Source organism: Cinclus cinclus, chromosome 37, assembly GCF_963662255.1.
Source record: "Cinclus cinclus chromosome 37, bCinCin1.1, whole genome shotgun sequence".
Classification (NCBI taxonomy): domain Eukaryota; kingdom Metazoa; phylum Chordata; class Aves; order Passeriformes; family Cinclidae; genus Cinclus; species Cinclus cinclus.
Window position 1 is genome coordinate 861,906 of NC_085082.1, and position 17,649 is coordinate 879,554.

General features: G+C 65.8%; 1 protein-coding gene across 1 annotated transcript in view; it reads right to left on the bottom strand.

Annotated features, from left to right (window-relative positions):
* RYR1 (ryanodine receptor 1) overlaps positions 1–17,649 on the bottom strand; it is a 63,538-nt gene that overhangs the window by 2,037 nt on the left and 43,852 nt on the right. Inside the window, 27 exon segments of the mRNA XM_062512453.1 lie at positions 87–147; positions 1,323–1,453; positions 1,582–1,624; positions 1,899–2,029; positions 3,288–3,521; positions 4,110–4,196; positions 4,313–4,457; positions 4,562–4,629; positions 5,174–6,486; positions 6,693–6,774; positions 6,865–6,969; positions 7,227–7,355; positions 7,449–7,537; positions 7,631–7,711; positions 9,132–9,149; positions 10,562–10,635; positions 11,497–11,573; positions 11,984–12,063; positions 12,811–12,910; positions 13,007–13,087; positions 13,555–13,606; positions 14,405–14,511; positions 15,067–15,163; positions 15,348–15,460; positions 15,545–15,679; positions 16,174–16,233; positions 16,586–16,756. Of these exon segments, the coding sequence (XP_062368437.1) occupies positions 87–147; positions 1,323–1,453; positions 1,582–1,624; positions 1,899–2,029; positions 3,288–3,521; positions 4,110–4,196; positions 4,313–4,457; positions 4,562–4,629; positions 5,174–6,486; positions 6,693–6,774; positions 6,865–6,969; positions 7,227–7,355; positions 7,449–7,537; positions 7,631–7,711; positions 9,132–9,149; positions 10,562–10,635; positions 11,497–11,573; positions 11,984–12,063; positions 12,811–12,910; positions 13,007–13,087; positions 13,555–13,606; positions 14,405–14,511; positions 15,067–15,163; positions 15,348–15,460; positions 15,545–15,679; positions 16,174–16,233; positions 16,586–16,756 (3,864 nt within the window).

Genomic DNA, 17,649 nt, shown 5'->3' on the forward strand with positions numbered 1-17,649 from the left:
GTCACGCCAAAGTCTGGGGAGGGGGAGAGGGTCACCCACCCCCCCCCACACACACACACCCTGAGCCCCCCCCCCCCCCCACTCACGTTATCGGTGAAAATCACCCCAAATTTCCAGATCTGGTACCGGATGTCAATGGAGGTGATCCTGGGGGGCAGGAGGGGAAGGGGGGGGGGTCAGAATGTGAGGACAGGGTGAGGACCCCCCCGCCAGGGGAGCCCCCAGCCCACCTAGGACCCCTAAATCACCCCCCAGAACCCTACAGGGCTCCAAAGCTCCCCCAAATCTCCCCAAATTCTGCCCTGAGCCCACCAGGTGAGCAGGGAGCTGTCAGGGGGGGGCCTGTAGGACCCCTAAACTCCTCCCCCTGTGCCCCCCCAGGACCCCCCAGATCCCCCCCAAATCCCACCAGGTGAGCAGGGAGCTGTCGGGCTGGGCCCTGCGCTCCCCCTGTGCCCCCCTAGGACCCCCCAGATCCCCCCCAAATCCCACCAGGTGAGCAGGGAGCTGTCGGGCTGGGCCCTGCGCTCCCCCTGTGCCCCCCCAGGACCCCCCAGATCCCCCCCAAATCCCACCAGGTGAGCAGGGAGCTGTCGGGCTGGGCCCTGCGCTCCCCCTGTGCCCCCCCAGGACCCCCCAGATCCCCCCCAAATCCCACCAGGTGAGCAGGGAGCTGTCGGGCTGGGCCCTGCGCTCCCCCTGTGCCCCCCTAGGACCCCCCAGATCCCCCCCAAATCCCACCAGGTGAGCAGGGAGCTGTCGGGCTGGGCCCTGCGCTCCCCCTGTGCCCCCCCAGGACCCCCCAGATCCCCCCCAAATCCCACCAGGTGAGCAGGGAGCTGTCGGGCTGGGCCCTGCGCTCCCCCTGTGCCCCCCCAGGACCCCCCAGATCCCCCCCAAATCCCACCAGGTGAGCAGGGAGCTGTCGGGCTGGGCCCTGCGCTCCCCCTGTGCCCCCCCAGGACCCCCCAGATCCCCCCCAAATCCCACCAGGTGAGCAGGGAGCTGTCGGGCTGGGCCCTGCGCTCCCCCTGTGCCCCCCCAGGACCCCCCAGATCCCCCCCAAATCCCACCAGGTGAGCAGGGAGCTGTCGGGCTGGGCCCTGCGCTCCCCCTGTGCCCCCCCAGGACCCCCCAGATCCCCCCCAAATCCCACCAGGTGAGCAGGGAGCTGTCGGGCTGGGCCCTGCGCTCCCCCTGTGCCCCCCCAGGACCCCCCAGATCCCCCCCAAATCCCACCAGGTGAGCAGGGAGCTGTCGGGCTGGGCCCTGCGCTCCCCCTGTGCCCCCCCAGGACCCCCCAGATCCCCCCCAAATCCCACCAGGTGAGCAGGGAGCTGTCGGGCTGGGCCCTGCGCTCCCCCTGTGCCCCCATTTCCAGGCTGGCCAGGTCCATCCCCAGCAGCTCCGCGATTCTCTCCCGCCCGTAGATGTCCCCGTATTTCTCCAGCACCTGGGGAGGGGCACCCCAAAATTGAGGGGGGGTGGGGGAAGGGGGTGTCCCAAAATTGAGGTAATGGCGGGGGACACCCCCAAAACCTGAGTAGGGGGTCCCGGTCCCAATGCAAGACCCCTCCTCACCTTCCTCTTGATGAACTTGTCCCAGTAATTGCTGGGGAAGGATCTGGGGTGGGGCAGGGGAGAAAAGGGGGAGGGGTCAGTGGTGACAACAGCCCCTCCCTCCAAATCCCAGATGGTGCAGGGGGGCCCCCAGTTCCTCCCAGTTCCTTCCAGTACCCCTCCACTGCCTCCCCAGTGCTCCCAGTGCCCCCAGAACCCCCTTAACCCCCCCTCCCATGACTCTCCAGTACCTCCCAGTCCCTCCCGATCCCCTCCCGGTGGCTCCCAGTGCCTCCCCAGTCCCTCCCAGTCCCCTCCCAGTGCTCCCAGTGCCGTACTGGGCATTGAGCACCAGGCGGTCCCACTGTCCCTTGACGTCATCGTCCGGGGGCTGCTCGGTGATGTAGAGCCCCGAGAACTCGAGGCGCCGCGCCACCTCCTTCTCCCGCTTGAAAATCACCAGGGGGATCTGGGACAGGGACACGGGGGTCACTGGGGGTCACTGGGGGTCACTGGGGGTCACTGGGGGTCACTGGGAGGGCACTGGGGGTCACTGGGGGTCACTGGGGGTCACTGGGGGTCACTGGGGGTCACTGGGAGGGCACTGGGGGTCAGTGGGGGTCACTGGGGGGCACTGGGAGGGCACTGGGGGTCACTGGGGGTCACTGGGGGGCACTGGGGGTCACTGGGGGTCACTGGGGGTCACTGGGAGGGCACTGGGAGGGCACTGGGGGTCACTGGGGGTCACTGGGGGTCACTGGGAGGGCACTGGGGGTCACTGGGGGTCACTGGGAGGGCACTGGGGGTCACTGGGGGTCACTGGGGGTCACTGGGGGTCACTGGGGGTCACTGGGAGGGCACTGGGGGTCACTGGGGGTCACTGGGAGGGCACTGGGGGTCAGTGGGGGTCACTGGGGGTCACTGGGGGTCACTGGGGGTCACTGGGGGTCAGTGGGGGTCACTGGGGGTCACTGGGAGGGCACTGGGAGGGCACTGGGGGTCACTGGGGGTCACTGGGGGTCACTGGGGGTCACTGGGAGGGCACTGGGGGTCAGTGGGGGTCAGTGGGGGTCAGTGGGGGTCACTGGGGGTCACTGGGAGGGCACTGGGGGTCACTGGGGGTCACTGGGAGGGCACTGGGAGGGCACTGGGAGGGCACTGGGGGTCACTGGGGGTCACTGGGGGTCACTGGGGGGCACTGGGAGGGCACTGGGGGTCACTGGGGGGCACTGGGGGTCACTGGGAGGGCACTGGGGGGGGGTCACTGGGGGGGTCACTGGGGGGGTCACAAGGACCGGGGGTCACAGGGGTCAGGGGGACACCGGGGTCAGAGGGGGACATGGGGACACTGGGGGGTCACACAGGGGTTTGGGGGTCCCGGGGGGTCACACAGGGGTTTGGGGGGTCACACAGGGGTTTGGGGGTCACTGGGGGTCACACAGGGGCTTGGGGGGTCACACAGGGGTTTAGGGGGGTCACACAGGGGTTTGGGGGTCCCGGGGGGTCACACAGGGGTTTAGGGGGGTCACACAGGGGTTTGGGGGTCCCGGGGGGTCACACAGGGGTTTGGGGGGTCACACAGGGGTTTGGGGGTCCCGGGGGGTCACACAGGGGTTTAGGGGGGTCACACAGGGGTTTGGGGGTCCCGGGGGGTCACACAGGGGTTTGGGGGTCCCGGGGGGTCACACAGGGGTTTGGGGGGTCTCAGGGGGGTCCCGGGGGCTCACCTTGAGGCAGTTGTAGCCGATGATGCACAGGAAGGCCACCAGCGTGTGGGCCAGCGCCAGCCCCCGCAGGGCCGGGCCCATGTAGCCCGTGCTCTCCTCCAGGAAATAATAAACCTCGGGCTCCTCAGAGACCCCCGCCCCGGCCTCGGGACCCCCCGGGACGCCCCCGTCCTCCTCCGGGGCCGCCCCCGAGCCCTCGGGCTCCTCCGGGGCACCCGGGGGGTGCTCGGACACCTGCGGGGACAGGGACAGGCTCAGGGACCCCAGGGGGGGCTGCGAACCCCCCCCCGGAGGGACACAGGGGTCTGGGGGCACCCAGAGGGTCCCCAAAACCCCCCCGGAGGGACACAGGGGTCTGGGGGCACCCCCAGGGGTCTGGGGGCACCCAGAGGGTCCCCAAAACCCCCCCGGAGGGACACAGGGGTCTGGGGGCACCCAGAGGGTCCCCAAAACCCCCCCGGAGGGACACAGGGGTCTGGGGTGTCCCCATCTCATCTCACCTCACCTCAGGCCCCCCAAAGCCCCCTCCCAGAGACCCCCAGAGCCCCCTCCCGACCTTCCAGCCCCCCCAGAGCCCCCTCCCAGAGACCCCCAGAGCCCCCTCCCGACCTTCCAGCCCCCCCAGAGCCCCCTCCCGACCTTCCAGCCCCCCAAAGCCCCCTCCCAGAGACCCCCAGAGCCCCCTCCCGACCTTCCAGCCCCCCCCAGAGCCCCCTCCCGACCTTCCAGCCCCCCCAGAGCCCCCTCCCAGAGACCCCCAGAGCCCCCTCCCGACCTTCCAGCCCCCCCCAGAGCCCCCTCCCGACCTTCCAGCCCCCCCACCTTGTAGAAGAGGAGGATGAAGTTGATGGCGAAGGCCAGGAACAGCGCCAGGAACCGCAGGTTGTAGAAATTCCGTGACAGGTAATTCTGGGGGGTGGAGGGGGAAGGGAGGAGAACCAATCCAGAACTCCCCAGGACTCCCCAAAAATCCCCTGGAGATCACCCCGCCCCCCCCCACCCGCCCAGAGACCCCTCCCCCTTACCAGGAATTTGACCCTCTGCACCTCCAGCTCTCCCCAGAAGTCGAAGCCCCCCTCGGCCGGGGGCTCCCTGGGCACCGACTTGCGCCGTTTCGGGGGGGCCCTGGGCTCCGGACCCCCCTCGGGTCCCTTCTCGCCGTTCTCGGTGCTGGGGGGGGGGGGGAGGAACAGCAGGGGCTGGGCTGGGGGCTCAGGGACACCCCCTGAGGGTCAGGGACCCCTCCCCAAATTCCCCCACCCACCCCCCCTTACTCGGCTTTCTCGGTCTCGGCCGGGGGCTCCTCCTCTTTCTGCACCTCCCCCACCTGCTCCGCCATCTCCTGGGGGGGACAAGGAGGGGGTCAGAGGTGGGGGGTGGAGGGGTGATCCCCGGGACCCCCCAAATTCCTCCTCAGGACATGGGCGGGGTTGGAATCAGGGTTTTGGGGATCATCCTACACCTTGTCCTACCCCCCCCATCGGGGACCTCCCTGGGGACCCCAAAATCTCCCCCTGGGTGCCCCCAAAATCCGCCCTCCAAGAACCACCATAGGGACCCCCAAAATCTCCCCTTGGGACCCCCAAAATCTCCCCCTGGGTCCCCCCAAAATCCCCCCACCAAGAACCACCATAGGGACCCCCAAAATCTCCCCTTGGGACCCCCAAAATCCCCCTACCAAGAAACCCCAATAGGGACCCCTAAAATCTCCCCCTGGGTCCCCCCAAAATCCCCCCACCAAGAACCACCATAGGGACCCCCAAAATCTCCCCTTGGGACCCCCCAAAATCTCCCCACACCCCACCCTTCGTAGTGACCCCCCCCTCCACTAAAGAGCCCCCAACCCCCCCCCCCAGGGACCCCCAACTCGCCCCTTTCCCCCTTACCCCGATCTTCCTGCGCAGGATGGGGGTCCCCTCGGGGGTGGGGGGCTCAGCCCCGGGGGGCTCCCCGATATCCCCGAGCCCCCCGGGAGCGTCGGGGGCCGCCAGTCGGAAATGGGGGTCCTTGCGCACCCCCGGCCCCGCCGGCGCCGCCTTCACCTCCCTCTTCTCCTCCTCCTCCTCCTCCTCCTCCTCGGCCGGCGCCGCCTCCAGCGGGACCTCGGGGGGCGGCTCCGGCTCGGGGGTCCCCCCCTCATCCCCGGCCCCGGCCTCGCCGCCGCCCACGGCGTCCTGGGTGGGGTCGGGCATGGAGCCCAGCACCTCGATGACCCCCAGGCGCTGCGCCCCTTCCACCAGCCCCCCGCCGAACAGCGAGCTCCAGGCCAGGCGCCCCAAAACCGCCAGCACCCCCAAAGCTCCCAGCACGCCCCCCACGGCCGCGCGCCCCACGCCCGCCCCGGCCTCCCACGCCAGCTCGCGCCCCGACTTCTTCCTCAGCCTCCTGACCCTCCGGCGCCACGTCTGGGGTGACCCCAGCACCCTCCTGAGCGCCCCCAGGCCCGGCAGCGCCGACGCCGGCGCCTCCGCGCCGGCCGGCTCCTCTTCCTCCCTGTCCTCGTCCTCCTCCTCCTCCTCGTCGCGCGGCGCCTCCTCCTCGGAGATGCGCGAGGCGATCTGCATCTCGAAGATGGTGTCCTCGCAGAAGTTGACGAAGAGCTCCATCTTCTCGGCCTCGCCGCCCTCGTTGACCACGTCGAAGATGAACTGGCGCTTGGACTCCTTGACCTGCGGCATCTCCCACTGCGCCTTGTTGGCGCCGCTGATCTCGAAGTAGATGCGCTCGATGCGCCGCGCCGCCCCCATGATCTCGATGCGACCCAGGAAGGGCCGGAAATAATCCAGGATGCTCTCGGCCTGCTCCAGGAAGGTCTTGAGGCGCTGGTCGTGCGGCACGTGCTCCGACAGGTTGGTCAGCAGCACGGCCACGTTGAAGCCGATGTCGCGCGCCGGCTCCTGGAAGCGCTGGGCGAAGCTCTCCACGTCGATCATCTCGTTCTCGTCGGCCTCGGAGCACGAGAGCAGGAACTGGATCTCGTCGGGCTCGTACTGCTTCTGGCTGTCCATGGCCTTCTGGAAATCCTTCTTGGAGATGAGGCCGCGCGGGTCGGTGACGAAGTGGCGGAAGGCGTCGGACGAGACGATGTCGCGCAGCTTCAGGAACATGTCGAAGAACTTGAGGATCATGGTGACGTTGCTGGAGGACTCCACCAGCATGTCCACCATCTGCCGCGCGATCGTCCCGTTCACCACGTTCCCTGCCGGGACAGCGCCGGCGTCACCGGGGCTGCTCCGGGTGTCCCCAGAGCCCCTGGAGGGGTCAAGTGACGTCCCCGGGGGGGTCGGGGGACATCCTGGGGTGGTCAAGGGACATCCTGGGGAGCTTGGGGCCCCCTCAGGTGACACAGGGGACCCCAGGTGTCCCTCCCCAGGTGTCCCTCCCCAGGTGTCCCTCCCCAGGTACCTTCCAGCAGGGACAGCAGCATCACCACCATGTCCTTCTGCAGGTCCAGCAGCTCCTTCAGCAGCCCCAGCTGCGACGAGTCCTGGGCACCAGAGCTCCCAGTTACCTCCCAGTAGCTCCCAGTGCCATCCCAGTGCCCGCCCGGCCACCTCCCAGTGCTCCCAGTGCCCACCTGAGCCAGTTTCTTCATCATGTGGGCGAAGACGTGCAGGAAGCCGACGACGGCGTCCCAGAGGCGGCTGTGGGCCAGGCTCTGCTGGTTCCCAGTACAGGGGCCCTGGGGGACACCAGCATACTGGGAGGGACCCCCCCAGGGCACTGGGAGCATTGGGGAGGTTTGGGGATCCAGGTGTGTTCAGGGGTCCCACCTGGATGTGCTCGGTGAGGATGCTGAACATCTGATTGGCCACGGCCATGGGGGATTTGGGGGGCTCAGGGGGGTCCCAGGTGGGTTTGGAGGGGTCCCAGGTGTGTCTGGGAGGCTCCCAGGTGGGTTTGGGGGGGGGGTCTCAGGTGTGTCCAGGTGTGTCTCACCTGGATGTACTCGGTGAGGCTGTTGAACACCTGCTTGGCCACGGCCATGGCCTTGGAGAAATTCCTCTTGCCCTGCTCGTCGATGACGTCCTTGCCCGAGTAGTACCAGTAGAAGTCACTGATGGACTCCTGGGGACATTTGGGGACACTGAGGCCCTGGGGACACCCGGGGCTGTCACTGGTGAGCCCTGGGGACAGCAGGACAGGCCAGGTGGGGCTCACCTGCAGGCGCAGCAGGTAATCCACGGTGCAGATGATGATGTTGATGGTGGTCGTGTTCCCAGTCTGTGTCCTCAGGTAGTTCTGGAAATCTGCGGGGGGAGGGACAGGGACATCCCCGGGGTCACCTCGGTGTCACCTGGCTCCTCTCTTTCCCCCCCCAGGTGTCCCCCAGGTGTCCCCACCGTTGTTGTGGCCCTCGCAGAGCAGCTGCAGCAGCCGGAACAGGTCCTGGGTGAATTCATCATCCGACATCACCTTCTCCCCTGGGGGGACACGGGGGGGACACGGGGACAGAGGGGTCACCTGGGGGCATGGCTGGCACGGGCACACGGCCCAGAGTGGCACAGGGACACCGTAGAGTGGCACAGGGACACCGTAGAGTGGCACGGGGACATTGTAGAGTGGCACAGGGACATTGTAGAGTGGCACGGGGACACCGTAGAGTGGCACGGGGACACCACAGAGTGGCACGGGGACACCCTGGTGGCACAGGGACACCGTAGAGTGGCACAGGGACATTGTAGAGTGGCACGGGGACACCGTAGAGTGGCACAGGGACACTGTAGAGTGGCACAGGGACACCGTAGAGTGGCACGGGGACACCACAGAGTGGCACGGGGACACCCTGGTGGCACAGGGACACTGTAGAGTGGCACGGGGACATTGTAGAGTGGCACAGGGACATTGTAGAGTGGCACAGGGACACCGTAGAGTGGCACAGGGACACTGTAGAGTGGCACAGGGACATTGTAGAGTGGCACGGGGACACCACAGAGTGGCACAGGGACATTGTAGAGTGGCACAGGGACACTGTAGAGTGGCACGGGGACATTGTAGAGTGGCACAGGGACATTGTAGAGTGGCACGGGGACACCACAGAGTGGCACAAGGACACGTCCCAGTGGCATGGGGACACCATTGAGTAGCACAGGGACAAGCAGGGTGGCACGGGGGCAGCGTAGGGGACATCGGGTGGCACAGAGACATCAGGGGGGCACAGGGACATCGGGTGGCACAGGGACATGCAGGGTGACAGTGGGGACATTGGCGTGGGCAGGGGGTTAGCAGGGAGGGGACACGAGCAGGGACACCGGGACAGGCCACCCTCCTCCTGAGCCCCCCTGACCCCTGTGGGACCCCAACCCTGTCCCCCCCTAGAGCACCTCGAGACCCCCAGCCTCCCTAAATCCCCATAGCCCCCTAAAACCCCATAGCCCCCTAAATCCCCATAGCCCCCTAAAACCCCATAGCCCCCATAGCCCCCATAGCCCCCTAAAACCCCATAGCCCCCTAAAACCCCATAACCCCCATAGCCCCCATAACCCCCATAGCCCCCTAAAACCCCATAACCCCCATAGCCCCCTAAAACCCCATAGCCCCCATAGCCCCCTAAAACCCCATAGCCCCCATAACCCCCATAGCCCCCTAAAACCCCATAGCCCCCATAGCCCCCATAGCCCCCTAAATCCCCATAGCCCCCTAAAACCCCATAGCCCCCATAGCCCCCTAAAACCCCACAGCCCCCTAAATCCCCATAGCCCCCTAAATCTCCCCTAGACCACCCCCCAGCCCCATAACCCACCCCATAGCCCTTCTAAAGCCCCCCAGACCCCAGAGCTGACCCCACATCCCCCCAGAGCCTGGAGCTGACCCCAGAGCCCCCCAGGACCCCCCCATATTTACCGTTCTCCCTGCTGATGACTGCCAGCGGAGCCGGGGGGAGAGAAGAGACAGTGAGCGGGGGGAGAGGGGGGAATTCGGGGATCCAGGGGGGAAATTTGGGGTTCGGGGATTATTGGGGATCCAGGGAGGATTTAGGGTTGGGGGCGGGGGGGGGGGGGGGAACAACAAACAAAGTGAGGGGGGCAAAGGAAGGGGAGCAAAAGATTTGGGGGGAGCATTAGGGCAGGAATTGGGGTTTTGGGGAGCATTAGGGGTTTTGGGGGACATTAGGGGTTTTGGGGTGCAGGTGGTTTTGGGGTGCAGTAGGTTTTGAGGTGCAGGTGGTTTTGGGGTGCAGGTGGTTTTGGGGAGCATTAGGGGTTTTGGGGTGCAGGTGGTTTTGGGGTGCAGGTGGTTTCGGGGTGCAGGTGGTTTTGGGGAGCATTAGGGGTTTTGGGGGACATTAGGGGTTTTGGGGAGCAGGTGGTTTTGGGGTGCAGGTGGTTTTGGGGTGCAGGTGGTTTCGGGGTGCAGGTGGTTTTGGGGTGCAGGTGGTTTTGGGGAGCATTAGGGGTTTTGGGGTACAGGTGGTTTCGGGGTGCAGGTGGTTTTGGGGTGCAGGTGGTTTTGGGGAGCATTAGGGGTTTTGGGGTGCAGGTGGTTTTGGGGTACAGGTGGTTTCGGGGTACAGGTGGTTTTGGGGTACAGGTGGTTTTGGGGTGCATTAGGGGTTTTGGGGTACAGGTGGTTTTGGGGTACAGGTGGTTTCGGGGTGCAGGTGGTTTCGGGGTGCAGGTGGTTTTGGGGTACAGGTGGTTTTGGGGTGCAGGTGGTTTTGGGGAGCATTAGGGGTTTTGGGGAGCAGTTGGTTTCGGGGTGCAGGTGGTTTCGGGGTGCAGGTGGTTTTGGGGAGCATTAGGGGTTTCGGGGTACAGGTGGTTTTGGGGTACAGGTGGTTTCGGGGTGCAGGTGGTTTCGGGGTGCAGGTGGTTTTGGGGTACAGGTGGTTTTGGGGTGCAGGTGGTTTTGGGGAGCATTAGGGGTTTTGGGGTGCAGGTGGTTTTGGGGTACAGGTGGTTTTGGGCTGCAGGTGGTTTTGGGGAGCATTAGGGGTTTTGGGGTACAGGTGGTTTTGGGGTACAGGTGGTTTTGGGGTGCATTAGGGGTTTCGGGGTACAGGTGGTTTTGGGGTACAGGTGGTTTCGGGGTGCAGGTGGTTTTGGGGTGCAGGTGGTTTTGGGGAGCATTAGGGGTTTTGGGGTACAGGTGGTTTTGGGGTACAGGTGGTTTTGGGGTGCAGGTGGTTTCGGGGCGTTTCAGGGACAAGGAGCCACATTCTCAGCAGGGGTTTGGGGCGGAGCAGCGCCGGGGTTTTTGGGGTGCAGAACGGCCCCCCCTCCCCCTGTCCCTTCCGGGGGTCCCGGGGGGTCCCCGGCCCCCTCCCCACTCACTCGTCCCCTCCTCGGTGACCATGCCCAGCCCCTCGGCCTTGTTCTGCCTCTCGAAGGCGTTCAGGTCCAGGACACTGCGGGGAGGGGGGTCAGGGGCACCCCAAAAACGGGACTGCCCCGCCCTGGGCTCCCTGCTGCTCTTGGGGACCCCAAAATCCTCACGGGGGACCCCAATATCCTCAAAGGGGTCCCCCAATTCCCACTGGGGTGACCCCAACAGTGGCACAAGGACCCCAAAATCCTCATGGGGGGACCCCAATATCCTCAAAGGGGTCCCCCAGTTCCCTCTGGGGTGACCCCAACAGTGGCACAAGGACCCCAAAATCCTCACGGGGGACCCCAATTCCCATGGGGGGACCCCAATATCCTCAAAGGGGTCCCCCAATTCCCACTGGGGGTCCCCCAATTCCCTCTGGGGTGACCCCAACAGTGGCACAAGGACCCCAAAATCCTCACGGGGGACCCCAATTCCCATGGGGGGACCCCAATATCCTCAAAGGGGTCCCCCAATTCCCACTGGGGTGACCCCAACAGTGGCACAGGGACCCCAAAATCCTCACGGGGGACCCCAAAATCCTCATGGGGGGACCCCAATATCCTCAAAGGGGTCCCCCAATTCCCTCTGGGGTGACCCCAACAGTGGCACAAGGACCCCAAAATCCTCACGGGGGACCCCAATTCCCATGGGGGGACCCCAAAATCCTCACGGGGGACCCCAATTCCCATGGGGGGACCCCAATATCCTCACGGGGGACCCCAGCTCCTTCTGGAGGATCCCAGATCTCCCAGCAGAGCTCTCCAGCATTTCCCATTCTGGATCCCAATACTGGGGGTCCCCCAATTCCCACTGGGGTGACCCCAGTTCCCACTGGGGGTCCCCAGTTCCCAATGGGGGTCCCCCAATTCCCACTGGGGTGACCCCAAGTCCCCTGTACCTGCAGGTTTGCATCAGGGCCTGGACGCTCTGGAAGAATCCGACCTCACGTTTGGATTTGAGGTACTCGAGCATCTTCTGTGGGGGGACACGGGGGGATACTGGGGACACTGGGGACACTGGGGACACTGGGGACACTGGGGACACTGGGGACATTGGGGGATATTGGGGACACTGGGGACACTGGGGACACTGGGGGACACTGGGGACATTGGGGACACTGGGGACACTGGGGACACTGGGGGACACTGGGGACATTGGGGACATTGGGGGATATTGGGGACACTGGGGATACTGGGGACACTGGGGATACTGGGGATACTGGGGATACTGGGGAATATTGGGGAATATTGGGGACATTGGGGGATATTGGGGACATTGGGGGATATTGGGGGACATTTGGGGACATTGGGGACATTTTGGGGGGACACTGGGGGGGACACGTGGGGACAGCTGTGACCCCAAAGGGGACACGGGGGGACCCCCACCTGCTGCACGTCAGCGTTGCCCCCGTTGAGGATGGAGATGCCCAGCTTGAGGGTGGAGGAGACCATGGCCCCCCGCTCACCTGGGGACACCGGAGTCACACACGTGCCACATCCATGTCACATGTGTGTCACACGGGGGTCTCACCCCACTGCCCTGTAAGAAGGACCCTCGGGCAGGGGCTGGGGGGGGTTAAGGGGGGCTCACTCAGGGGGGTCCTGGGTCTCTCAGGGGTCTCTCAGGGGTCCCAGGTGTCCTCAGGAGTCCCAGGTGTCTCTCAGGGATCCCAGGTGGTCCCAGGGGTCTCTCAGGGGTCTCTCAGGGGTCCCAGGTGGTTCCAGGGGTCTCTCAGGGGTCTCTCAGGGGTCCCAGGGGTCTCTCAGGGATCCCAGGTGGTCCCAGGAGTCTCTCAGGGGTCCCAGGGGTCTCTCAGGGGTCTCTCAGGGGTCCCAGGGGTCTCTCAGGGATCCCAGGTGGTCCCAGGGGTCTCTCAGGGGTCTCAGAGGTCTCTCAGGGATCCCAGGTGGTCCCAGGGGTCTCTCAGGTGTCTCTCAGGGGTCCCAGGTGGTCCCAGGGGTCTCTCAGGGGTCCCAGGGGTCTCTCAGGGGTCTCTCAGGGGTCTCAGGGGTCTCTCAGGGATCCCAGGTGGTCCCAGGAGTCTCTCAGGGGTCTCAGAGGTCTCTCAGGGATCCCAGGTGGTCCCAGGGGTCTCTCAGGGGTCCCAGGGGTCTCTCAGGGGTCTCTCAGGGGTCTCAGGGGTCTCTCAGGTGTCCCAGGTGGTCCCTCAGAGGTCCCAGGGGTATTTTGGGGGTCTCCCAGGGGGTCTCACCCTTGCAGGCACTGATCATCTGCAGCACCATCTCCGCCGCCCCCCGCGTGTGCAGCCGGGCCTGCTGGGACAGCAGCTTCTGCTTCTCCATCTCCTTCTCCTGGGGGGCACAGCGGGGTCAGGGGGGGTCAGGGGGGGGTCGCGGGGGGGTCGCGGGGGTCAGGGGGGTTTCGGGGTTCCCCCCCCCCCCCCCCACCTCAAATGAATCCTCGGCTTCTTCCTCTTCCTTCTCCTCTTCCTCCTTCTCCTCCTCTTCCCCTTCCTCTATGTGGCAGCTCTGGGGGAAGGGCAGGAATCAAAATTAGGGACCCCCCCCCCACCACCAACCCCAAAACCAACCTGGGGAAACCCCTCCCCATCCCTGACCCCCCCCCCCCTTAAACCCCTGTGAATCCCCCAAATTCCCCTGGGATCACCCCAAACTTTGGGGAACCCCAAACCCCATAACCCCCCCAAGCTTTGGTTCCCCCCAAACATCCCTGGGGGGACCCCACCCCAATCCCGGCCCCTCCATCCCCCAAAATCCCCTCAGGGACCCCCAACCCCTGAACCTGGGGGGACCCCACCCCAATCACGGCCCCTCCATCCCCCAAAATCCCCTCAGGGACCCCCAACCCCTGAACCTGGGGGGACCCCACCCCAATCACGGCCCCTCCATCCCCCAAATCCCCTCAGGGACCCCCAACCCCTGAGCCCTCAGCCCTTGGGGTCCCCCCGGTTTTGGGGGTCCCGGGGTGCCCCCACCTTGGCCATGATGCCGGCGTAGGCCATGTACAGGTGATCCTGCTCCAGGTGGCTGCGGGGTTTGGGGAGGGGGGCTCAGCGGACACCCAGGACCCCCCAAAAAGGGGACCCAGGTACCCCTGGGGGATTGGAGCTGCCCCCCGCCCTGAGGTACCGGTCTGGTTTTGGGGTTCCACCCCTGGTTTTGGTGTTCCCCAAGGTGGGGTTTGGGGTTCCACCTGATGCGTTTTGGGTTCCACACCCCCCCCCCCCCAGTGGGATTTGGGGATTCAGGGGGTCCTCAGTGGGTTTTGGGGTCCCCGGTGGGATTTGGGGTCCCGGTGGGATTTGGGGTCCCCGGTGGGATTTGGGGTTCCCGGTGGGATTTGGGGTCCCCGGTGGATTTTGGGGGTCCCGGTGGGATTTGGGGTTCCCGGTGGGATTTGGGGTCCCCGGTGGGATTTGGGGTCCCCGGTGGATTTTGGGGTCCCCGGTGGATTTTGGGGGTCCCGGTGGGATTTGGGGGTCCCGGTGGGTTTTGGGGTCCCCGGTGGGATTTGGGGTCCCCGGTGGATTTTGGGGGTCCCGGTGGGATTTGGGGTCCCCGGTGGGTTTTGGGGTCCCCGGTGGATTTTGGGGGTCCCGGTGGGATTTGGGGTTCCCGGTGGGATTTGGGGTCCCCGGTGGATTTTGGGGTCCCCGGTGGATTTTGGGGGTCCCGGTGGGATTTGGGGTCCCCGGTGGGTTTTGGGGTCCCCGGTGGATTTTGGGGGTCCCGGTGGGATTTGGGGTCCCCGGTGGGATTTGGGGTCCCCGGTGGATTTTGGGGGTCCCGGTGGGATTTGGGGTCCCCGGTGGGTTTTGGGGTCACCTCTGCTCGGTCAGGGCAGTGCGGCTGAAGTGCAGGATGAGCTGGTGCAGGGGGTCCGGCCGTGCCTCGGCCTCCTCCTCCTCCTCCTCCTCCTCCCGACCCGACTTCTGTCCCCAAAAACACCAAAAAAAACCCAAAAAAAACCCCAAAAACCCGGGTCAGGGAGAGAGGGGGGTCTCAGGGTGCCCCCAAACCCCAGGGGTGTCCCCAAACCCCAGGGATGCCCCCAAACCCCAGGGATGTCCCCAAACCCCAAAGGTGTCCCCAAACCCCAGGAGTGTCCCCAAACCCCAGGGATGTCCCCAAACCCCAGGAGTGTCCCCAAACCCCAGGAGTGTCCCCAAACCTCAGCGATGTCCCCAAACCCCAGGAGTGTCCCCAAACCCCAAAGGTGTCCCCAAACCCCAGGAGTGTCCCCAAACCTCAGCGATGTCCCCAAACCCCAGGGGTGCCCCCAAACCCCAGGAGTGTCCCCAAAGCCCAGGGATCTCCCCAAACCCCAAAGATGTCCCGAAACCCCAGGGATGTCCCCAAATCCCAAAGATGTCCCCAAACCCCAGGAGTGTCCCCAAACCCCAGGGATGTCCCCAAACCCCAGGGGTGTCCCCAAACCCCAGGGATGTCCCCAAACCCCAGGGATGTCCCCAAACCTCAGCTCTCACCGAGAGGTCGTCGATCATTCGGTCCTCGAAGGGCGGCTGCTCCCGGCCCAGCCACGAGAGCCGGTACGACTCCAGGAACATGTTACAGGCCCGGTGCCTGGGGACAGCAGGGTCACCTGTCCTCACCTGAGCTCACCTATGCTCACCTGAGCACCCAGGTGTCACCCAGGTGTCACCCAGCAGGGCCAAAACCCCTCTAAGGACACTCCCAGTAGCCCTAAGGGGGTCTCAGGGTGCCCACCCCCCCGCTCCCAGTTCCTCCCAGCGCCCCCAGCGCCCACCTGGGCAGGTTGTACAGGGGGGTCATGCGGAAGCAGGCGACGACGGCGCGGCGGCGCTGCTTGGACAGGAGCTTGTGCCACACGGCTTTCTTGGACTTGTAGGGGTGCTCTGTCTGCGGGGGGGGCACCGGGGGGGTCACCTGGGCACACCTGAACCCCCCCCGGGCACCCCCAAACCCCCCCGGGCACCCCCACACCTGCTCCAGGTGATAGAGCACGGCCGACACCTCCTGCACCCTGCGCACGACCTGCTCGGGGCTGTCGGGGCCCTCGTCCCGCCCGGCCTGGCGCACCAGGGCCATCTGCCAGCGGGCAGAGCCCGTGTTCTCCACCTGGGGACATTGGGGACATCACTGGGGACATCACCAGGGCCATCTGCCAGCGGGCAGAGCCCGTGTTCTCCACCTGGGGACATTGGGGACATCGCTGGGGACATCACCAGGGCCATCTGCCAGCGGGCAGAGCCCGTGTTCTCCACCTGGGGACATTGGGGACATCGCTGGGGACATTGGGGACATCGCTGGGGACATCACCAGGGCCATCTGCCAGCGGGCAGAGCCCGTGTTCTCCACCTGGGGACATTGGGGACATCGCTGGGGACACTGGGGACATCGCTGGGGACATCACCAGGGCCATCTGCCAGCGGGCAGAGCCCGTGTTCTCCACCTGGGGACATTGGGGACATCACTGGGGACATTGGGGACATCGCTGGGGACATCACCAGGGCCATCTGCCAGCGGGCAGAGCCCGTGTTCTCCACCTGGGGACATTGGGGACATCGCTGGGGACATTGGGGACACAGTGGCAGGAGGCTGTGCCAGCTCACCTTGTCCTGCAGGTGCAGGTTGTTGTGCAGGAACTCCCGAACCTCCTCATCCGTGTCCTTCTGCAGTGGGGGGACACAGGGGACACCTCAGGGGGGTGCCCAAGCCCCGGGGCTGTGTCCCGGGGGTCCCCAGGGCTGTCCTGGGGTGTCCCCACGGCCCGGGGCTGTGTCCCGGGGGTCTCCAGGGCTATCCTGGGGTGTCCCCACAGCCCGGGGCTGTGTCCCGGGGGTCTCCAGGGCTATCCTGGGGTGTCCCCACAGCCCGGGGCTGTGTCCCGGGGGTCCCCAGGGCCGTCCTGGGGTGTCCCCACGGCCCGGGGCTGTGTCCCGGGGGTCCCCAGGGCCATCCTGGGGTGTCCCCACGGCCCGGGGCTGTGTCCCGGGGGGCCCCAGGGCTGTCCTGGTCACCCACCAGGGCGTAGCGGCCCTTGGCCAGCGTGATGAGCTCCTGGTCCGCAGGCGAGCACATGTTGAGGCCGATGGGCAACATCTTCTTGAGAGTGGCCACGATGAGCGAGGTGTGCACGGAGTAACGATCGCCCCGGCGGCGCTTCTTGGAGCGCTCCTGCTCCGAGCCAGAGCCCTGGGGACAGGGATGTGGGGTCAGGGACATGGGGACAGGGATGTGGGGTCAGAGACAGGGATGTGGGGTCAGGGACATGGGGACAGGGACATGGGGACAGGGACAGGGATGTGGGGTCAGGGACATGGGGACAGGGATGTGGGGTCAGAGACAGGGATGTGGGGTCAGGGACATGGGGACAGGGACAGGGATGTGGGGTCAGGGACATGGGGACAGGGACAGGGATGTGGGGTCAGGGACATGGGGACAGGGATGTGGGGTCAGAGACAGGGATGTGGGGTCAGGGACATGGGGACAGGGATGTGGGGTCAGAGACAGGGATGTGGGGTCAGGGACATGGGGACAGGGATGTGGGGTCAGAGACAGGGATGTGGGGTCAGGGACATGGGGTCAGGGACATGGGGACAGGGACAGGGATGTGGGGTCAGAGACAGGGATGTGGGGTCAGGGACATGGGGTCAGGGATGTGGGGTCAGAGACAGGGATGTGGGGTCAGGGACATGGGGACAGGGATGTGGGGTCAGGGACAGGGATGTGGGGTCAGGGACATGGGGACAGGGACAGGGACGTGGGGTCAGGGACAGGGATATGGGGTTAGGGACATGGGGCACAAGGACATGGGGTCAGCAGTGACCCCATAACCAGGGACAGAGGGACAGGGCCATGGGGTCAGCAGGGACCCGGGGTCAGCAGTGACCCCATAACCGTGCTGCTCATCCCATGTCCACCCCATAGGGACTTAAGGGCAGGTCCTGGGGGTCCCAGCCAAGGTCACCCCACAGAGGGATCCTGGGGGGTCCCAGATGAGGCAGCCCCACAGAACAGGACCCTGCAGGAATATTTTTTGGGGGGTCCCAACCACGATGACCCCACTGAGGGATCCTGGGGGACCC